A 22,669-nucleotide genomic window follows, 5' to 3' on the forward strand; every position below is an offset into this window, starting at 1 on the left:
GAATAGTATAATAGTATAACGACCATCCTGACCATTTAGATTCCACAACTGTTACCATGTACCATATTTGTTTTATCTCTACTATTAATTTGCCAGAAATATTCAGTTAGAGACTCACAGCAAAAATCTTTATGCCGTTTGAATTCTGTATAGAGTATATCATCGATAGAAATAAATATATTAGTAATAACAACCACCTCTGAGAGAAGTTGTGAGGGAACACTACATTAAATAAGATATACAGTCTGTAAATACCTGCCATGGTGCCAAGCACAGAGCACCCGCTCAATAAATAAATGTTAACTATAGTCATTGTTGGGCTTCCCTGGCTGCTCAGTGGTGAAGAATCTGCCTGCCAAGCAGGAGACGCGGGTTCAATCTCTGGGTCGGGAAGATCCCCTGGAGAAGGAAATGGCAACCCACTCCAGTATTTTCGCCTGGGAAATCCCATGGACAGAGGAGCCTGGCAGGCTACTGTTTGTGGGGTTGCAAAGAGTCAGACACGACTTAGCAAGTAAACGGCAGCAACAGCATAATCATTCTTATATTTCCCTTCTTTTACTTTTAGATTCCATAGTCAACTCATCGACTCTGCTCAGCCCAAGGTGAGCAGCACAGACAGGACACTGATGTTACGGAGCAGACGACAGGGCTCTAAAGAGCTCAGTGACTCCAGCCTGTCCAGGCACCAAGAGCCCCCAAGAGGGCCTGGCATCTGGGCCTTTTCCCCATGTAGCCTTTTTCCCACTTCCCCAAACGCTCAGCTCCTGAAAGGCTCCTGGCAGGTCCAGAGCAGAAGGGTCATCGTACGTTGTAGGAAAGGGACAAAGCCTACAGACTACTCTGTTAGATTCAGATACTCTTTATTGGAATTTACATCTGGAAATCAACATGACAATATTGAACACAATTTAAAATGCACAGCTCCAGTAACTAAGACTCCTTGCTCACAATGCAGGGAGCCTGGGTTCAACTCCTGGTCAGGGAACTGGATTCCACGTGCCGCAACTAAGATCTGGTGCAGCCAAGTAAATAAAAAAAAAAATATATATATATATATATATATATATATATATTTTTTTTTTTTTTTAAAGAAAAAAGTTAACATATACTCCAAAGTACATGGTGAGGATTCAAGGAAAGATAGAGTAAACACACTCTGCCCGAGCTATCACACTAACTGCAACTACAGACCCTTTCAACGTAGAGAGCAATGACCCAAGGATGGTAGAAAGCAAATGGCAGCAGGTGAATCAGAAAAAAGACCAGAATTCAAAAGTCCATAAAACTGGTGGGGAGTTCGGGTTTTCTCCCTTCAGCATTGCCTGGCCTAAATTCAAAGGCACCTGCTCAAAACTCCGAAGTTTTCCTCGGGTGCAGACAGAAAGAGTTCCAAGAGAAGCCCTCTTCTTTCTGATCTGGGGGGTGGGGGCGTCGGGAGAATATTCCATTTCAATTTTCATTTTCTGTTTCCTGCCCTAGCCTGCATGCAATACCTTAGTGCTGGTGGCAGCAGTGGGTGGTCAGAGGCTTAAAACTCTAAGGGAGGGGAAATCTGTCTCTAAGCAGAGGAGCTGGGATTCCAAGAGCAGGGAGAGAATACCATTGCTGTTTCCTGTCCTCCTTGGTCCAGATGCAGAAACAGCAGTAAGCAGTGTACAACAGAGCAGATGAACTAAAACCACACTGTAATCAGCTGACTTGTATCCCCATCAAGTTCCTATACTGAAGTCATAACCCTCAGTATCACAGAATGTGACAGCAGTTGGAGATGGCCTTTAAAGAGGTAATGAAGGTACAGTGAAGTCATTAGGGGAGGGCCTAATCCAACATGACTGGTGTCATTATAAGAAGAGTGGGCTGGGACACAGACATGGGCACACACAGAGGAAAGACCATGTGAGGACAGAACAAGAAGGCAAGGAGACAGGCTTCAAAGGAAACCATCCTTGTAGGAAACTTCATCGTGGAATTTCAGCCTCCAGAACTGTGAAAACATCAATTTCTGTTGCTTAAGTCACCCAGCTTGTGGTATTTTGTTATAGAAGCCTGGGGAAACTAGTATAGTTATCTTTCTGGCTGGGGGACTAGGAAGGGAGGGTCAAGGGCATCAGAAGGTATTGAGGACATTATAGAGATGAGGGAGATCGAGACAGACACCCTAGGAAGTTATGTATGAGCTCCTGGACTCACCCTGGAGCTTACCTGTACAGGTTTGACCCTACACAGCATACCAGAAGCCTTGCCAACTGAGCTATGAGGTAACGTACAACCAAAGGTCCCCAAGTGACCACTGGGTGGCACACACGTGGGACTGATCCAAATAGCACTGCAAATTCTTTAAAATCAGCTGGGGACTTTCCTGGTGATGCAGTGATAAAGAATCCACCCGCCAATGCAGAGGACATGGGTTCGATCCCTGGTCTGGCAAGATCCCATCTGCCGCAGGGCAGCTAAGCCCTTGAGCCACAGCTACTGAGCCTGTAGTCATGCTCTGCAACAAGACAAGCCAACGCAATGAGAAGCTCGTGTGTAGTAAAGAAGACCCAGTGCAGCCAAAAATAAATAAATAATATATTTTTTAAAAAAAATTTTGGAAATTTAAAAACTGAGCTGACTTTGGAACCACAGCCCACAGCTACTGCTACTGCTAAGTCACTTCAGTCGTGTTCGACTCTGTGCGACCCCATCCCTGGGATTCTCCAGGCAAGAACACTGGAGTGGGTTGCCATTTCCTTCTCCAATGCATAAAAGTGAAAAGTGAAAGTGAAGTCGCTCAGTCGTGTCTGACTCTTCGTGACCCCATGGACTGCAGCCCACCAGGCTCCTCCGTCCACGGGATTTTCCAGGCAAGAGTACTGGAGTGGGGTGCCATTGCCTTCTCCACAGCAGGCAGGGAGAAATCCAAATCATCTGGATTATCTGCAAAAATGTAAGATATGAATATTCTCTAGCCAGAATGACAAACAAATAAGGAAGAAAGACACAGGTTACTAATCTCAGGAATGAAAAGGGGGATATCACTACAAACCCTACAGAATATAAAATTGAATTTTGTGAACAAATCAACACATATAAATTTGGCAACTTACCTGAACTGGACTTAGTCCTTGAAAAATAACAGCATCTGACATTTACCCAAGAATAAATAGATAGCCTGAATAACTCTATATTCATTACAGAAACAGATTTTGTAGTCAAAAGCTCCATGAGAAAGAAATCTCTGGATGGTTTCAAATATAAATTCTACCAAACATTTAAGGAAGAAATAAAAGCAATTCTACACAACCTCCTTCAGAAAACAGAAGAGGAGGGAACATTTCCCAACTCCGTTTGAAGCAGGCCACCATTACACTGATACCAAAATCAGACACACAAGAAATCTTCCATAAACATACACATAAAATTCCACAAAAAACTAGCAAATCAAAACCCAGCAATATATATGCGTGTGCATGTGTGTCTTTACATATATCTCACCATGACCCAGTATAGTGTATACCAGTAATGCAACATTGCTTCAATATTTGAAAGTCAATCAACATAATCCACAATGTTAATAAACTAAAGAAGAAAAATCAAATGATTATGTATTAGTAAACGGATGCAGAGAAAATATTTGACAAAAATGCAATGGCCATTCATGATTAAAGGACTCAGCAACTGAGAAACAGAGAGAACTTCCTTAGCCTGAATAAGCATCCACACAAAAATTTTAAACAAACATCACACTTACTGGTCAAAGAGTGAATGCTTTTCCTCTAATACGGGGAACAAGGTGAAGATGTCCATTCTCACCACTCCTATTCAACATGGGTACTAGAATAATAGCAAAAAAGGGAAGAAATAGAAACAAAAGGCAAAATATTAGAAAGATAGAAAAAAACTGTCTCTTTCACAAACATAATTGTCTAAGCAGACAATCCCATGGAACATACAAAACAAGCTCTTTCTGGAAACAACAAATAAGTTTAGCAAAATTGCAGGACATCATGTCCATATCTGAAAATCAACTGCATTTCTTTTTTTTTTTTTTTTTTCAACTGCATTTCTACATGCTAGGAGTAAACTACCAAAAACCTAAAAAACTTAAGTTTTTTAAAATTTATTCATCTTTGGCTGTGCTGGGTCTTCGCTGCCGCATGCAGGATTTCTCTAGCTGCGGCAAGCAGGGGCTACTCTCCTCTCGAGCTGCAGTGTGGCGGCTTCTCGGGTTGCAGAGCATGGGCTCCAGGGCACACAGCCTTCAGTAGTTGCAGTGCATGGGCTCAACAGCCGTGGTGCATGGGCTTAGTTCCCCAGAAGCATGTGGGATTTTTCCAGATAGGGGATTGAACCCACATCGCCTGCATTGGCAGGCAGATTCTCAACCACTGAGCCACCAGGAAAGTCCCCAGGAACCAAAATTATTAAAAATAACATTTACCATAGCCTAAAAAGGACAGAAATCAAATATGTGTAAGATGTGCATGCGGAAAACTACAAAAGGCTGATAAAAAAAATCAAAGAAGACTGAAATAAATAGGATACTAGCTCTTTTTTAAATGTTCTATAGATTCAACACTATTTCAATAAAAATTCTATTAAGATTTTTTTTTTGGTAGCTTCAGATAAGCTGATTGTTAAAAGAACAACTTTGAAAAAGAAATGTTGGAACACTCACATTACTTGATTTTAAAAATTACCTCACAGCAGGAGTAACTAAGACAGTGTAAGACTGAAAAAGGGATAAACACAGAGACCAATGGGCCAGAAGAGTCCAACTTCACCAGTCAAAACAACGAACTGATTTCTGCACAAAGGTGCAAAAGCCATTCAGTGGAGAAAAGATGGTCTTCTTAGCAAACAATATTAAACAAGTGGATATCCGTATGTAAAAAACTCTGGAGACTTTCCTGGTGGTACAGTGGATAAGAATCTGCCTGCCAGTGAGGGGCACACAGGTTCAATCCCTGTTCTAGGAAGATTCCACATGCCATGCAGCCACTAAGCCCGAGAGCCACTGCTACTGAAGCCTGTGTGCCAAGAGCCTGTGCTCATCAACAAGAAAATTTTACCACAAAGAGAAGCCCACGCACTGCAACTAGAGAGTAGTCTCCACTCTTAACAACTAGAAAAAGCCCACACATAGCAGTGAAGACCCAGTGCAATCAAATATTAAATAAATAATTTAAAAAAATTTTTTTTAAACTCTGCACCTAAACTTCACTGTTGTTCAGCCTCTCAGTCGTGTCCAACTCTTTGTGACCCCATGGACTGCAGCACGCCAGGCTTCCCTGTCCTTCACCGTCAAAAATTACCCCCAAATGAACCACAGATCTAAATGGAAAACTGTAAAACTTTAAAAGAAAGCATAAAAGAAGTTTTGCAACCTGGTGTTGGGCAAAGTTCTTAGAGATGACATCAAAACATAATGTTTCAGTTCTGGTGAACTGAATTTCATCAAAATGTAAACCCTTTTTTTCTGAAAGACTATTGAAAAATGATGAGATATGCCACAGACTAGGAGAATATACAGTCGGCCTTCAGATTCCATACCTGCAGATTCAATCAACAGAGCATTATGTCAGAGGTCCTACTGTTACCAGTCAGGGTCCTTGGACTCTTGAATCAACAGAAATAGATAAGAGGCCAGACAAGGAATTTGGGTAAAGCTTTATGGGGACTCGGGCCACAGCACAAGGGACTAAGAACAAGTAACTGGTGCCCTTGCTCATCTACCCTCCCCAAGGGACAATTGTGAGGTGGCTCCTTAAATGGCGTAAAGATAGACGGGGTGGTTAAGGTATTCTGCCCACACCCTTGGAGGTATTGTGTGCAGGGATCATGCATGGTATCCTGTTTTTGTTCCCAGCACCGCAGAAGTGGCAGTTGTCTTTAGTCGCCAAGTTGTATCTGACTCTCTAGCAACCCCATGCGTGATAGCCCGCCAGGCTCCTCTGGCCATGGGATTTTCCAGTCAAGAACACGGAAACGGGTTGTGTTTTGGTCTTTCTGTATCTTCCTGTTCATATTTTGCCCCAGTTGCACACGCATGCAGTTATTTTTAGTTGATTATAATTTCTTTTCATATTGTCCATGGGGTTCTCTACGCAGGAATACTTGAGTGGGTTGCCATTTCCTCCTCCAGTGGAGCACATTTTCTCAACTTTTCACTATGACCCGTCCATCTTAGGTGGCCCTGCACGGCATAGCTTCACTGAGTTACGCAGGCCCCTTCACTACGACAAGGCCATGATCCATGAAAGGGAAAAGATATGACATTGGAAGATGAGCCCTCCCAGATCAGAAGGTGTCCAATATCCTATTGGGGAAGAGCGGAGGCAAATACTAATAGTTCTAGAAAGAATACAACGGCTGGGCCAAAGTGGAAATGATGCTCAGTTGTAGATGTGTCTGGCTTCCCTGGAGGCTAAGACAGTAAAGAATCTGCCTGCAATGCAGGAGACCCGGGTTCAATCCCTGGGTCAGGAAGAGCCTCTGGAGAAGGCAATCCACTCCAGTATTCTTGCCTGGAGAATACCATGGACAGAGGAGTCTGGCAGGCTACAGTCCACAGGATCACAAAGAGAAAGACACGACTGAACGACTAACACTTCTACTTTCTGGAGGTGAAAGTAAAGTATGATGCTGTAAAGAACAATATTGCATAGGAACCTGGAATGTTAGGTCCATGAATCAAGGTAAATTGGATGTGGTCAAACAGGAGATGGCAAAAGTGAACAGTGACATCTTAAGAATCAGTGAACTAATATGGATGAGAATGTTTGAATTTAATTCAGATGACCCTTATATCTACTACTGTGGGCAAGAATCCCTTGAGAGAAATGGAGTAGCCCTCACAGTCAACAAGAGTCTGAAAGGCAGTATTTGGGTGCAATTTCAAAAATGACAGAATGATCTCAGTTCATTTACAAGGCAAACCATTCATTGTCACAGTAAACAAAGTCTATGCCCCAAACACTGATGCCAAAGAAGCTGAAGTCAAATGGTTCTCTTAAGATCTACAAGGCCTTCTAGAACTAACACCAAAAGAAAGATGCCCTTTTCACTATAGGGGACTGGAATGCAAAGTAAAAAGTCAAGAGATACCTGGAGTAACAGGCAAGTGTGGCCTTGGAGTACAAAATGAAGCAGGGCAAAGGCTAACAGAGAGTTTTGTCAAGAGAACACACTGGTCATAGCAAACACCCTCTTCCAACAAAACAAGAGACGACTCTACACATGGACATCACCAGATGGTCAATACTAAAATCAGACTGATTATATTCTTTGCAGCCAAAGATGGAGAAGCTCTATACAGTCAGTAAAAATAAGACCTAGAGCTGACTGTGGAAAATTCTGAAAGAGATGGGAATACCAGACCACCTGACTTGCCTCTTGAGAAACCTGTATGCAGGTCAGGAAGCAACAGTTACAACTGGACATGGAATAACAGACTGGTTCCAAATAGGAAAAGGAATATGTCAAGGCTGTATGTTGTCACCCTGCTTATTTAACTTCTATGCACAGTACATCATGAGAAACGCTGGGCTGGAAGAAGCACAAGCTGGAATCAAGATTGTTGGGAGAAATATCAATAACCTCAGATATGCAGATGACACCACCCTTATGGCAGAAAGTGAAGAGGAACTAAAAAGCCTCTTGATGAAAGTGAAAGAGGAGAGTGAAAAAGTTGCCCTAAAGCTAAACATTCAGAAAACTAAGATCATCACATCTGGCCCCATTACCTCATGGGAAATAGATGGGGAGACAGTGGAAACAGTGTCAAGACTTTATTTTTTGGGCTCCAAAATCACTGCAGATGGTGACTGCAGCCATGAAATTAAAAGACGCTTACTCCTTGGAAGGAAAGTTATGACCAACCCAGATAGCATATTAAAAAGCAGAGACATTACTTTGCCAACAAAGGTCCATCTGGTCAAGGCTATGGTTTTTCCAGTGGTCATGTATGAATATGAGAGTTGGACTGTGAAGAAAGCTGAGTGCCGAAAAATTGATGCTTTTGAACTATGGTGTTGGAGAAGACTCTTGAGAGTCCCTTGGACTGCAAGGAGATTCAACCAGTCCATCCTAAAGGAGATCAGTCCTGGGTGTTCATTGGAAGGACTGATGCTGAAGCTGAAACTCTAATACTTTGGCCACCTCATACGAAGAGTTGACTCATTGGAAAAGACCCTGACGCTGGGAGGGATTGGGGACAGGAGGAGAAGGGGACAACAGAGGATGAGATGGCTGGATGGCATCACCAACTCGATGGGCATGAGTTTGGGTAAACTCCAGGAGTTTGAGGTGGACAGGGAGGCCTGGCGTGCTGTGATTCATGGGGTCGCAAAAAGTCAGACACGACTGAGCGACTGAACTGAACTGAACTGAGAGCTGACTGTAGCTCAGATCATGAGTTCCTTATTGCAAAATTTAGGCTTAAATTGAAGAAAGTAGGGACAACCATTCAGGTATGACCTAAATCAAATCCTTTAACATTATATAGTGGGGAGGTGACAAATAGATTCAAGAGATTAGATCTGGTAGACAGAGTGCCTGAAGAACCATGGAAGGATGTTTGTAATATTGTACAGGAGGCAGTGGCCAAAACCATCGCAAAGAAAAAGAAATGCAACAAAACAAAGTGGTTGTCTGAGGAGACTTTACAAATAGCTGAAGAAAGAAGAGAAACAAAAGGCAAGGGAGAAAGGTAAAAATATATCCAACTGAATGCAGAGTTCCAGAGATGAGAAAGGAGAGATAAGAAAGCCTTCTTAAGTTAACAATGCAAAGTACAAGAAAACAATAGAATGGGTAAGACCAGATATCTCCTCAAGAAAATTGGAGATATCAAGCGAACATTCCATGCAAGGATGTGTAAGGTAAATGACAAAAACAGTAAGGATCTAACAGAAGCAGAAAAAGAGATTAAGAAGAGGTGGCAAGAATATACAGAAGAACTATACAAAAAAGTCTTAATGACCTAGATAACCATGATGGGGAAACAATGGAAACAGTGAAAGACTTTATTTTTTTTGGTTCCAAAATCACTGCAGATGGTAACTGCAGCCATGATATTAAAAGATGCTTGCTCCTTGGAAGAAAAGCTATGACCAACCTAGACAGCATATTAAAAAGCAGAGGTCCATCTAGTCAACAAAGGTGCCAACAAAGGTCCGTCTAGTCAAAGCTGTGGTTTTTCCAGTAGTCATGTATAGATGTGAGAGCTGGACTATAAAGAAAGCTGAGGGCCGAAGAATTGAAGAAGACTCTTGAGAGTCCCCAGTCTATCCTAAAGGAAATCAGTCCTGAATATTCACTGGAAGGACTGATGCTGAAGCTGAAACTCCAATACTTTAGCCACCCGATGCGAAGAACTGACTCACCAGAAAAGATCGTAATACTGGGAAAGACTGAAGGTGGGAGGAGAAAGGGATGACATACGATGAGATGGCTGGATGGCATCACTGACTTGATGGACATGAATTTGAAGTAAGCTCCGGGAGTTGGTGATGGACAGGGAAGCCTGGCGTGCTGCGGTCCATGGGGTTGCAAAGAGTCGGACATGACTGAGCGACTGAACTGAACTGAACTGACTGAACCACAATGGTGTTGTCACTCACTTAGAGCCAAACATCCTAGATTGTGAAGTCAAGTGGACCTTAGGAAGCATTGCTATGAACAAAGCTAGTGGAGATGATGGAATTCCAACTGAGCTATTTAACATCGTAAAAGATGAGGTGGTTAAAGTGCTGCACTCGATATGTCAGCAAATTTGGAAAACTTATCAGTGGCCACAGGACCAGAAAAGGGTAGTTTTCATTCCAATCCCAAAGAAAAGCAATGCCAAAAAATGTTCAAACTAGCAGACAATTGCACTCATTTCACATGGTAGCAAGGTAATACTCAAAATCCTCCAAGCTAGGCTTCAGTAGAACATCAACGAAGAACTTCCAGATGTACAAGCTGGGTTTTGAAGAGGCAAAGGAAACAGAGATCAAACTGCCAACATTCACTGAATCATGGAAAAAGCAAGGGAGTTTCAAAAAAACATCTACTTCTGCTTCACTGACTACACTAAAGTCTTTGACTGTGGGGATCACAACAAACGGAAAAATTCTCACAGAGATGTGAGTACCAGACCACCTTTCCTGCCTCTTGAGAAACTTGTATGTGAGTCAAGAAGCAACAGTTTGAACTGAACATGGAACAATGGACTGGTTCAAAATTAGTAAAGGAGTACGTCAAGGCTGTACATTGTCACTCTGCTTATTTAACTTATATGCAGGACACATCATGTGAGATGCTGGATTTTAAAAGGTGTTCAGTATCATTAAATACTAGGGAAAGGCAATTAAAATAACAAGGGACACCACTACACATTGATTAGAATACCTAAATAAAAATTATTGATAATATCAGGTGCTGGGAAGGATCCCAGAGCAACTGGATTTCTCATACATTGCTGGAGGAAAACTAAAATGGAACAGCCACTCTGGAAAAAGTTCGGCAATTTCTTAGAGCTAAATATACACTTAACAGGCAATCATACTGCCGGCTACCCGAAGAGATTAAAAATATAAGTTCACATAAAAACCTGTAAACCAACATTCACAGCAGCTATCCTAGAAATAATTAAAAATGAACACAACTCAGAAGTCCTTCAACAGATGAATGGATAAAGTGACAAAGCCATACAGCTACTCAGCAATAAAAAAGAATGAAATGCTGATAAAGACATGACAACTGCTTTTCTATTAAGCAGATCTTTTTAACTGAGTCACTTTGGGTCCAATTCACATGCCAAATGCAGCTTGCTAAAGTAAATACCCTGCGGACACTGAGATCAAAATGGCTTCTTTTTTAAAAAGGCTACTTCTTAATTAGATCCTTTGTTTAGGTTGAAACCAAATATTTTATAACTCAAACTTGCATTTGTATACTACAGAATCAACAGACCTGTTTAAGAACTCTCTGACCACTCTCAGAAAAGATAGTTAGAGGCTGAGTAGGAGCCCTCTCCATTCCATCCAGGACCTAGACAGAAAGGAAAAAAGGCAAAGAGGAAGAAGAGAAACATCAGAAAGACAAGACTTAATGTAATAAAAATAAACCTATTCAAAGCACACACACAAAAAAGAATGAAATGTTGATACACAGAATTACTTGAATGGGTCCGCAGGGCATTAGGGTGAGTAAGTATAGTCAATCTCAAAGAATTACATATTGCATGATTCCATGTAAAAACATTCCTGAAATAATAAATTAAAGTGGTTAAGAAGAGAACAGTGGAGTTAGGGGTGGGAGAAGGTGTCTATGTGTGTCTACAGAAGGAGTTTCTCTATAGTGATGAAACGATTCTGTACTCTGTGCTGGTGGCTACATAAATCTGTACAGATGATAAAATTTTGTAGTACTACTCACACACACACACGCACACACATAAAGATGCATATAAAAACTGGTGACGGCAGAATAGAGTGTCTACCTAACTAGTCTTGTACCAATGTTAGTTAGTGTCTAGCTAACTAGTATTGTACCAATGTTAATTCTGGGTTTCAACAACAAGCTACAGTACATAAAATATTTTTGTTGTTGTTCAGTTGCTAAGTCATGTCCAACTTTTTTGTGACCCCATGGACTGTAGCCAGTCAGGCTCCTTTGTCCATGGGATTTCCCAGGCAAGACTGGAGTCAGTCACCCGGTGGTTCAGCAGTGAAGAGACTGCCTGCAAAGCAGGAGATTCAGGTTCAATCCCTGGGTCAGGAAGATCCCCTGAAGAAGGAAATGCAACCCACTCCAGTATTCTTGCCTGGGAAATCCCATGGACCGAGAAGCCTGGCAGGACTACAGTCCATGGGGTCACAAAAAAGTCAGACATGATTTAGTGACAGAACAATAACCAATATAAAATATTACCACTGAGCAAAGCTGGAGGGACGGTACACGAAAACTCTTGCACACTCTTCGTATTTTTATACTTCTTGTGAGTCGTAAGATCTCCCAAAAGAAAAAGTTATGAGAATAAAAAGAGGAGTAAAGTATTAAGATTTAACATGGATGAATCAATTTCAGTAACATTTGCTGAGCTAAAGAAGCCAAACACAAGAGCACAAGGTATATAACAAATATATATATAAATATAAACAAATATAACTCCATTTGTTTCAAGTTCTAAAACAGGTCAATGGAAATATGATGATGGAAATCAGATCAGTGGTTGCCTATTGAATTGAGTGGAGAATTACTTAGAAGGAAACATGAGAGAACTTTCTAAGGTGGTAGAAATGTGCATTTTAATGTGTTTAAGTTATAGCTAAAAAGATGGAGTGAAAAATCCTCTTTAATAAACCCTGCTTGCAATGACCAAAATAATAATAATAATTGTGGAACCCTGTGGAGATTGAAACTTTGGATGAAGGACTTTCTGATGAGTGACGACCCAAAGATACTGGAGGACAAATATTCCTGGAACTCTGGAAAGATGTAATTGCAAGAGTGAAGTGGCCTAGTTAGCCAACTTACACTTTCCAAACCTCTTCTGTAAAATTCAGCGAGCCTATGAATGTAGATGGGCTTTAAAAAGATTATGGATTTATACTTTAGCACTTCCAACTTTTGTGCTTTTTACTCCGAAACATAAAATTATACCTGGCTTTCCCAACTGGCCATTTACAGAGTTTGAAAGGAATGCATATATACAGATGAAGATATTCAATGTGTCTAAAATGTTTGCAGTCAGTATTTTAAAGGAAATTCTCACCTGAGACTGGCTGAGTCCTCTGGAGTTGCTACTGCCGTTCTGACTGAAGTGGCCAGGCTAGCTACACAGTCTCAGGATTCCTGGCTTTTTAGGATCTCTGTGTAAATAAAGTCCAAGAATACTGTCCTTTGTCTACATCACAGTCCATATTTTTGGCTTCTCTTTAGGCCTTTCTTCCCTTACCTTGGTATCTCCTTTTGCTTTGTAATTCTGAAATCTTTTAGTGCTGGATGGTGGGAGAGGTGAGAGAGGCAAGAGAACTGACTTACATTTTTGTTCTAAGCAGAACCCAGGAACCAGTGAGGGGTGATATCTCAAATTTGAGGATATTCCCGAGGACGCTGTGTGGCTGCCGGAGAAGTACTGGTTTCCTGTCAAGGACCTGACAAGTAAAGACTGTTGCTTGCCATTGTGCTCTACAACAGTTGAGTTATTAGTCACCGCCACTGCTGACCATCAACATACCCTGAAAGGAATTCACGACAAAGACTGAAAAATGAGGCACTCCGAGCTCTGAGAAAACCTGGTAAAACAGGCCTTCAGATAATTTCAGGAGAAAAGCTTATGAACCCAATTTCTTGCATCTCACCATACTTGGAAAAGCACTAAAAATCATTAACTAAAATATCTACTCATGACTAGCAGTAACCTTCTACCCCGATGTGTGCCAGACTGCATACCCTTCTCCAAATCACAATGCACTGAGAGCAGTCTCCTGGGGTATAGTCCTCATTAAGTCCCCAAATAAAACGGACCTCACAGCTCTCACGTTGTGTGTTTTTATTTCAGTCCACAGACTGAAGGGACTAGGCAATGATGTCAGGTGAGGAAGACAGAATGTCTTGACTTCACATCTTAGAGACAAACTCTCCATTTCAAAGATGATGAAGCAAAAGCCCAGAGACTAAAAGCCATGCCCAAGCAGGTGTGTCCAAATTTATTTCTCTAGCATCAACTAGCCTCTAGCTCCAGGCTCCAAACATTCAACCTGAGTATGATCCAGTTGTCTAAATACGGCTTATTCAGAATAGAGTCTTACCTCCCACCTACACCTAGTCTCCTCCCTTCCCCTACCCATCCAACAACAACAAAAACAAAGAAAACCCAAATCTTCCTCAACTCTTCCCCTTCCCTCATGGCAACCCTATTGATTCCAGTCCCAAACAGATCTTAAACCTGTCACCTCCTCTTCATGTTGAAGCTGTCCTCTATTCCAGTTCTCTCTACCAAGACTTCCTGGGGTCTTCTGCTTCTGCCCTCACCCCTCTCCTCTCATTCCCACTCAGCAACCAGATTCCTGTGACCTCGTCTCTCCCCTGCTGCACTGGCTTCTTTGGGGCCCTTACAGTAAACCCAGATTCTCAGGTTGCAGACCAGCAGCTCGCAGCCCTCACAGAAATTTCTGAAATGTTCTGGATAAGAGTGAGGACTGGGGGAGTCCCCAGAGGTCCTACCTGACCCGTTCCCCTCGCCCCCAAGTCGAAATGAGACCAATGAGATAAAGCTTCCAGAGGCTTCCCTAGTCAGGTTACGTTGCTGTTGTGCAGTCACTAGGCGTGTCCGACTCTTTGTGACCCCATGGACTGCAGCACGTCAAGCCTCCCTGTCCCTTACCATCTCCCAAAACTCTGCCCAAGTTCATGTCCATTGTATGGGTGAAGCCATCCAGCCATCTCATTCTCTGACGCCCTCTTCTCAGGTGATAGGCCCTCTCTAAATGCAGGTTGTTGTAACTCCCTCCCAGGTTGGGACCCCAACTTCCGCTTTACCAAGCAGTGACTACCTTTTACAGTCAGGAGTCCTAAAGTCAAATTCTGACCCCCTACTTCAGTCCACCCATCTGAGAAATAGAGCTAATAACATTAACACTAATTACCTGAGAGAGGTCCTATGAGAATTAAGTGAGCCATAAAGCACTTAACATAATGCCTGGCACACGTGACAGCTAGCTCCAGTTCACATTTTAAGGAACCAAAAGACAGTGTTTCCAGAGTAACTTGTCAGACTGTAAATACCCAGTCACCAGATTATGTATAAAGTGCTACTTCGTACCAAAGCGTTTCTGTGCCTGCAGTTTTCACGGCCTCGAGTTACGCTCCTCAGCGTCTGACTTTCGGGCCCCGCGTTCAACATACCAACACGGAGGGACGCGCCCCAGGCGTGCAGCCAGAGCGGCAGCAGCCGCCTGCGCTCCCTACTTGCTTCCCGGCCGCCGCAGGCTGGGACCACCCACACGTCCCTCAGTCCCGCCCCCTCGGCCCATGACGCACTGCGGGAGGCGGGGCACGCAGGCGTCGTGCCCTGCCATTGGCCCGCGCCGGCGGGGGAGCGGGGTCCGACTCGTCCGCGGCCCTGCCGTGCTGTTATTCGGCAGCGGCTAGAGGACACGGTCAAGATGGCGGTGGTTGCTGTGTTGGTGCGGAGACCCCTTGAGCAGGTAGGCAATGGCTCCCTCGCCTATGACCCTGCGCGACCCCTGCCCACCCAGTCCCCCTCTGAGCGTCCTCTCTGTCTCCCTGCCAGGTCTCCGGGCTGCTGAGGAGGCGGTTCCACCGGACCGCGCCGGCTGCACTGCAGGTAACCGGCCCGGACGCTAGTCGGGCCGGGAGGGGCCCCTGGTCCCAGGGCAGAGGCTGGGGTCGCATGTCACCCACGCGAGGATTAATGGAATCAAATGGCCGATCTGAAGGAACTAGACGTGACACTTCTTCCCTCACCTCCCCTTAAAATTTTTTATTGTGGTAAAATACACATAACAAAATTTACTGTTTTAAACTGTGTATTCAGTGGTAGTAAGTACATTTAGCATGTCGTCCATTCACCAGCAGAACTTTATCATCGTCCCAAGCAGAAACTTACTTATTGAACAGTAACGCTCCCTGAGCCCCTGGTAACCTCTAAAGCCTCGGTACTTTCTGTGGTGATGAATTCATGTATTCTAGGGATGGCCTATTGGAGAAGGAAGTGGCAACCCACTCCAGTATTCTTGCCTGGAGAATCCCAGCGACAGAGGAGCCTGATGGGCTGCTATCTATGGGGTCGCACAGGGTTGGACACGACTGAAGCGACTTAGCAGCAGCAGTAGCAGCAGGGATGGCTTATAAATGGAATTTAATATTTTTCCTTATAGGTCTGACTTCTTTCACTTACCCAGTTTTCAAGGTTCATCCATGTCGTAGCATGTGTCAGAATTCCTTTCGTTTTTAAGGCTGAATAGTATTCCGTTGTAGGCATATACCACTTTTTCTTACCCACTCACCACTGATGGACACCTGAGTTGTTTCCACCTGTTGGATTTTGGATAATGGTGCTGTGAACATTGATGTGCAGTTATCTGAGTCCCTGCTTTCTCTTTGGGGTATAAATCTAGAAGTTGGAATTATTGGATTATATGGTAATTCTGTGTTCAAGTTTTTGAGGAATTTCTCTCTTTTCTCATTTTTGTTACTGGAGGATTCTACCAACCTTTATAGTTGAGTAATTCCTAGATCCTGAAGGCAAAGTGTTTGGCAGTGTCTGACTCTTAGTTAGTGCTCAATATGTAGTATTACTTAGGCTTCCTTACCTGTTCTCTGCCCCCACAGTATACCAAATGTGGAAATAAAATTATCCAGTGTACTCTCTACTTAGGAAGAAAGCACCTGTGAACTGGTCTGGCCAGCAAGCAGATTTCTCAAGATTAGGTAGTCATTAAGAAAAAGGGGACTTCCCTGCTGGTCCAGTGGTTAAGAATCCACCCTGCAATGCAGGGGACGTGGGTTCTATCCCTGTTGGGGGAACTAAGATCCCACACGGGAGACTGAGCATGTGCGCCACTACTACTGAGCTCTTGTATGGCAACTGCTGCATCGGTGAGCCACAATGAAAGATCCCGCGTGACACAACGGGAAGATCCCGTATGTGCAACTAAAACCCAGTGCGGCCAATAATTATTAAAAAGGGAAGTGTTTAGTATACTTCTCATTTATACATCTAATCATAGACTGGCAGTGAGCAATAGAAATGTTACTTTTTAAATTCTTTGAACTTTTAAAGAGAAGCCTGTTCTGTTGATGGTTTTTGTATCATGTGCTATGGGCAACCTAGGTCAAGAGAGAATCTCAGTAGTATCCTAAGTAATCCTGTAGTTTATTGACTGCTTTCCCATACCTGTGACAGGTGACAGTTCGTGAGGCTATAAATCAAGGCATGGATGAGGAGCTGGAAAGAGATGAGAAGGTATTTCTCCTTGGGGAAGAAGTTGCCCAGTACGATGGGGCATATAAGGTAACTAAGAGAAAAAAAAAACACTATACAGAATTGAGGTGGCCATTTGCCCCCAGTACAATTAGAAGTAATGGGGTCATTCCTTAATTATAGGTTAGTCGAGGCCTGTGGAAGAAATATGGAGATAAGAGGATCATAGATACTCCCATATCTGAGGTAAGCCTTCCATCAGGAAGCAGACCTTGGAGGGGCATGTTTGTTAAAGGGTACTACTCTAACTTTTGTGGATTTTTACTTATATTTGCATTTTATTTTCTAGATGGGTTTTGCTGGAATTGCTGTAGGTGCAGCTATGGTATGTAGTCTTCTTTGTGAATGTCACCCAAAGAGATTAACAAGACCTTTTAAAATCATTGCTTGAGTGTTGGGGGGGCAAAGTAGTTATTTGCCACTCTAAACTGATGTTTTCCAGTCTTTTCAACATCTTTTCAACATTTTTGATTTGACAGGCTGGGTTACGGCCCATTTGTGAATTCATGACCTTCAATTTCTCTATGCAAGCCATCGACCAGGTTATAAACTCAGCTGCCAAGACCTACTACATGTCAGGGGGCCTTCAGTCTGTGCCCATAGTCTTCAGGGGGCCCAATGGCGCCTCAGCAGGTGTAGCTGCCCAGCACTCACAGTGTTTTGCTGCCTGGTATGGGCATTGCCCAGGCTTAAAGGTGGTCAGCCCCTGGAGTTCAGAGGATGCAAAAGGGCTTATTAAATCAGCCATTCGGGATAACAACCCAGGTCAGTAGAGGGGTGTGTCGTGTATCTCTTTTGAACATTGAAGTGCTAAAATGAAATATCTGCATGGAAGGAACCATTAAAGATCATTAAAGTTAGGCGTAGACACATGTTAGAGATTTACAGATGTAATAAACATAGAAACAAAATAGTGTTTTTCTTATCTGTTCCTATATGGGGGCCAGTTAGGTACAAGAGAAATTTACTACACACCTGTAACACTTGTTTAACCCCAGAGGTAAAATCAGAATTAAATACAGACTATAGATGTCTGTATCTAAATCATCCATAAGGCTACTGGACACTGATGCTTCCTAATCAGCATGGTGAAACGTCTCACAGAATGAATGATAGTGTTGTGTAGATCTTTTTAGTCATGTGGTTACTTTGGTTTAAATATTTATATATTGCAGTGGTGGTGCTGGAGAATGAATTGATGTATGGAGTACCTTTTGAACTTCCTTCAGAAGCTCAGTCAAAAGATTTTCTGATCCCTATTGGAAAAGCCAAAATAGAAAGGCCAGGTAAGAGAAATTAGTATACACTTCAACATTATTAGTACTCTGTTCCTTCTGTTTATGTCGATCTAGAAGTGACTGGCCTTTCCTCTGACTAGGAAATTATAGGGCGAGTTCAAGCTTAAAATGTGTTATGCCCTGACTGCACCACGTATTTGTGCTTTTCTAAATCTGAGCCTCGTAGATGTGTACTTCATTTCCAGGAAGGCTATCACATTCTGCATCTCACTGAAATGAAGTTAAAATTTTACAAATGAACAAGAACCACAGCTGGCTACAGAGAAGGACAGTGTGTTTGGTTTCAACCTGACCTCTGATCTGTGACAACTTTGTTTCAGGAACACACGTAACTATAGTTGCTCATTCAAGACCTGTGGGCCACTGCTTAGAAGCTGCAACAGTGCTGTCTAAAGAGGGAATTGAATGTGAGGTAAGTGGACATTCATGTGTTCTTAGAGAATCAGAAAGATACCTTTAAATTTAAGGCCCAGAAAGAGGAGTTTGAGTCTGAGTTCTGTAACGGGTTAATTAGATATAAAATCTTGCTTTGTTACTTAGTTCTGTCTCAGCTTAATGGTGGAAACCTACTTGGTTTTCAAACACCTAGCTTTTTACCAGCTAGTGTCTGGATCTTTTTGGTATCTGTTTTATCAAGTTACGATCCAACCTTAGAGCTGGAAGCTGGGGGAATGGAAAACTTAGAAGTCATTGAGTCTAACCCTTTGATGCCCAGGAGATACCACTTGCTAGTTATACCTTAGCAAGTTACATGTGTACTCTAATAAATTTCAGTGTCATCAGCAATAAAGTGAGGATAATACATTTACTGTCCCATCAGGGTGGCTGTGGACTTGTACTTATTGTAGCATCTGGTACTTGGTGAGCAGTCACATGTTAGTTGCTATTTTGATGAGGAAGTTAAAGCCAAGGAAGGACAAGTGGGTTCTGTAAGTGAACAAAGCTGCTTGTAGCTTTTTCATTAGTTTCCCCTTTGACATAGGCAGATTTCCCTAGACTCGAAGATTGATGGGAAATGCAGGTTTCATCCCTGGGTCAGGAAGATCCCCTGGAGTAGGAAATGCAACCCACTCCAGTATTCTTGCCTGGGAAATCCCATGGACAGAGGAGCCTGGCGGGCTGCAGTCCATGTGGTTGTCAAGACTCAGACATGACTGTGTGGCTTAGAACGCACACATACGAGAAGGGAAGCGGCATTGTGGGGATAGCACTGTTTGTGAGGCGGTGGCTCTGGAAAGCTGTTTACTGTATTATCTGTCTAGGTGATAAATTTGCGAACCATCAGGCCAATGGACATTGAAACAATAGAAGCCAGTGTCATGAAGACCAATCACCTTGTAACCGTGGAAGGAGGCTGGCCACAATTCGGAGTAGGAGCTGAAATCTGTGCCAGGATCATGGAAGGTATTTCAGAGACACTGATTCCAGAAGAGTTAAGCTGTAATAAACACTGTCTATTACAGGACAGAACAAGCAAAAGCTAGGAATGATCAAATGACTTGAAATTTTCAACTTGTCAGCTTGGTACTTTTCCTTTGGGTAAATGTTTGAGAAAAGCAAAACCACGAACAGCTCTTTGTAATTAGCCTAGATTTCAGACCTCCCTGCTCTGGGCAGCCATACCTGCTGTGCTGAGGCGGTGGTGCTCAGCGGTTTTCCTTGCCTCTCTCAACTTGCACCTCCTTCCCTCGTAGGCCCCGCGTTCAACTTCCTGGATGCCCCTGCAGTTCGTGTCACTGGTGCCGACGTGCCTATGCCTTACGCAAAGATTCTAGAAGACAACTCTGTACCTCAGGTTAAAGACATCATATTTGCAATAAAGAAAACACTGAATATCTAGTTTGGACATGAAGTTCAGGTCATTGGAATTTGCTTAAAATACTTGCTGACTCTTCATCTGGATTGTCCTAAAGACCTTTTAATTCATAAAGTTAGCTCTGAAGCAACAACAGATTTTTTTTTTACTGGGAAGAAGTTTAAATGTGTTTGTGGTAAAACTCTCCTAAGTTCCATGTTTTTTTGGTCTGTTACAGTACCATGTTCTTTGAATAAGATTCATGTGCAATTTTACCCTCTCACTGGAAGAACATGGTGTAAATGTGGCAGAGTCCTGATGAAAGATATATCCAAAAAAGGATAACTTATATGTAAAAATAAAAGCATTTAATCTACATTTACTGTTAAGATTGTTTTGATAAGGAATAAAGGAATTCCTAACTATGACTAATGGTATTTTTATATTCTAGAGATAATAAATGTGGCATAGAAGTCCTAGAATTCTGTTAAGAAATTAGTGCCATCAGGAACTAAACACTAATCTCCTAGACTGCATCACTCACTCACAACAGGAACTTGCCCACCGACTCTTCAGATGCTTAATTCCAGTAGGTTCTCTTCAAAGTTAAACCAAGATCCATGTCGGGTATTTCTCCCACTGCCAAAATACATAATATTCTGCCATACACTGCTCTCCTCAGAAGTTGAGATGGAAAAGATAGATGTAAGTTAGTTACAGAAGCACATAAGTGGTACAAAAACTTCCCATTAAAATATCTAGCCAAGCTAAAAACAACACATTTTCTTGACACAGTTTATTTTAATAAAAAATACAGCTGAACATTTATCACAGATTACATGAAACTATACACAATGACATTCTCTCTGCATAGTAACCAACACTGATGTGTATAACTTGATTTTTTTAGATGGATTATTTATAATCCTTTAAAGTGCAATTTATTTAAGGGTTTAAGCAAATCATAGGATAAAGGATCTTTCTAATAAATGAGTAATGTTAAAAAGATGATATATTTGGATAAATCTTTCAAAAATCAGAACTGATTTCTATAGATGCCAAATTTACTTGTAATAATGACCCCCCACAAACCCCAAACTTGACTTAAATGCTAAGGATTAAGAAGATCCTTGACTTGGCAAGAGTTTTTCCTGATGTTAACATTTTTTTGTCTATTCAACACGTACTAACTAAAAGGAACAAAGAGCCTAGAGTAGTTCCTTTAGCAGCCCTGAGTTCTGTAACCACAAAGGAGTTCCTGATTGAACTTGAAAGAATGTTGTGAACTTTCACCTTCTACTTGAGGGGGAAATGAAGAACTCGGTTGCTTCTCTGACTCTCAGCGACATCACTATGCTTTGGGCTACAGTGTTAATGTCTAAGGTGAAATTAAAGGTAGCAAAAAACAGTTTTATCTAAGAAATAACCAGAAAATGCTTTAGAATAGAGAAATGAGAGGAACAGTTCTAGGAGCTGTCTGGCGGGATGGGAGGGATTGTAACACCAAGGCCATTCACCTCAGTGACTGAATAGTCATCCTTTTTGTTTTTTGTCCATTTCCTTCAGTTGGTGGAAATAATTGATTCTGATACGCTGCTGCCCACCAAAAGAGGGTGAACCAGATTCCGATAGTAACCAAGGAGCAAAATATTTCTTAAGGCAGCAATGCCAGCCTGACTTCATTCTACTTGAAGACTGTGTTTCCCTCTTGAAAAGCCCCTTACATGAGCATCTGCAAAGTCGTATGTGGCTGTACTGGCTCAGCAATTATTCATCCAGAAGGAGGGTACTTCAGGGGGTGGAGGTGGAAGGAGAAAAAAAAACAAAGAACTTTCCCCTTCAAGTGTAAACACGAAGCTTCAGCCGATCTTAGGAGCACTATGATCACAGGTTTCGGCTTTCCTCAAAGTTCCTTTTTGGAAATTCTGGATGGAGCTGAGTAAGGCCCCTCGGCTCACGCCATTCACAGCCTGGGGTGGAAGCTGTGAGGGCGCCTCTGTGCTCGCAGGAGGTGAGGGAGCTGCTGCTGGTGGAGGCGGAGGAGGAGGAGGTGGAGGCGACGCGGACATCCCTGCGGAGGAGAGCGGATAGTCAGCATTTCCGCAGGTACCCTGCGCACATGCTATGCTCAGTCCTGGGCAGAAAGGACTTGGGGAAGGCTGCAAACATTTTCCCTCAGAGGGTCCAAGATACTTCGTGATTTTTTTAAAGTTGCCATTTCCTCCAAGTTAACAGTCATGTGAGAAAAGACTAACCAAATATCACAGATTACATAAAACTACACAGTGATATTCCCTGCATAGGTGAATTTCCAGATTTTAAAAATGATCCCAAAAGAAAGGTTCCCTTCCCTACTCTTTCCACGTTCCAGGCAGCTCCACCTACTCCTGGGCTAGCAGTGAAAGACAGATAACTGTATGCCCAGAGCTGGGGCACCTAAATATCAATTACTAGAAAGGGATGAACAGTTGTTTAGCTGCTCCAACGCACACAGTATTTGAAGGATGTGATTTAACATGATATGACAAACCACTTAGGATTCTCAGCAAGGAACCATTGTCTGCTGGGTTATGGGCTCCTCAGGAGGGTCTT

The 22,669-nt window shown here is 42.6% G+C and overlaps 3 protein-coding genes across 20 annotated transcripts in view; 1 reads left to right on the plus strand and 2 right to left on the minus strand.

Annotated features, from left to right (window-relative positions):
* The window catches only part of KCTD6 (potassium channel tetramerization domain containing 6), a 43,611-nt gene extending 28,656 nt beyond the window's left edge, over positions 1 to 14,955 (minus strand). The window contains exons 1-5 of one of the 7 annotated variants that reach the window (XM_061128217.1): positions 14,801 to 14,955; positions 13,018 to 13,130; positions 12,749 to 12,845; positions 10,945 to 11,022; positions 3,737 to 3,819 (exon numbers count right to left, since the gene is read on the minus strand). The gene's annotated coding sequence lies outside the window, so the exon portion shown is untranslated. Of the gene's footprint in view, positions 1 to 3,736; positions 3,820 to 10,944; positions 11,023 to 12,748; positions 12,846 to 13,017; positions 13,215 to 14,800 lie in introns of all 7 variants that reach the window. The other 6 variants (XM_061128219.1, XM_061128221.1, XM_061128222.1 and 3 more) reach the window with 6 other exon arrangements.
* A 100-nt stretch (positions 14,956 to 15,055) lies between these two features.
* Positions 15,056 to 20,455, plus strand: PDHB (pyruvate dehydrogenase E1 subunit beta). The gene is made up of 10 exons (XM_061128246.1): positions 15,056 to 15,185; positions 15,272 to 15,325; positions 16,907 to 17,014; positions 17,108 to 17,170; positions 17,274 to 17,309; positions 17,464 to 17,749; positions 18,160 to 18,270; positions 18,603 to 18,694; positions 19,545 to 19,686; positions 19,977 to 20,455. The coding sequence occupies exons 1-10, from the start codon at positions 15,144 to 15,146 to the stop codon at positions 20,120 to 20,122; spliced, it is 1,080 nt and encodes a 359-aa protein (XP_060984229.1). The 5' UTR covers positions 15,056 to 15,143; the 3' UTR covers positions 20,123 to 20,455.
* Positions 20,456 to 20,858: 403 nt separating this feature from the next.
* Positions 20,859 to 22,669, minus strand: part of PXK (PX domain containing serine/threonine kinase like) — an 80,013-nt gene continuing 78,202 nt past the window's right edge. For 4 of the 12 annotated variants that reach the window (XM_061128242.1, XM_061128239.1, XM_061128237.1 and 1 more), the window contains exon 19: positions 22,011 to 22,148. Coding sequence is in view for 5 of the 12 variants with exons in the window: in XM_061128234.1 (XP_060984217.1) it covers positions 21,937 to 22,148 (212 nt within the window). In the remaining 7 variants the exon portion in view is untranslated. Of the gene's footprint in view, positions 22,149 to 22,669 lie in introns of all 12 variants that reach the window. The other 8 variants (XM_061128234.1, XM_061128233.1, XM_061128243.1 and 5 more) reach the window with 3 other exon arrangements.

The sequence above is a fragment of the Dama dama genome, chromosome 24 (genome assembly GCF_033118175.1).
Source record: "Dama dama isolate Ldn47 chromosome 24, ASM3311817v1, whole genome shotgun sequence".
Lineage (NCBI taxonomy): Eukaryota > Metazoa > Chordata > Mammalia > Artiodactyla > Cervidae > Dama > Dama dama.

What these genes read in the sequence shown, in the direction of transcription:
- PDHB (XM_061128246.1), top strand. Translation starts at nt 15,144, where the DNA reads ATGGCGGTGGTTGCTGTGTTGGTGCGGAGACCCCTTGAGCAG. An exon ending in AGTACGATGGGGCATATAAG is followed by an intron (nt 17,015 to 17,107) that starts GTAACTAAGAGA and finishes CCTTAATTATAG; the next exon opens with GTTAGTCGAGGCCTGTGGAA. An exon ending in CATTCGGGATAACAACCCAG is followed by an intron (nt 17,750 to 18,159) that starts GTCAGTAGAGGG and finishes TATATATTGCAG; the next exon opens with TGGTGGTGCTGGAGAATGAA.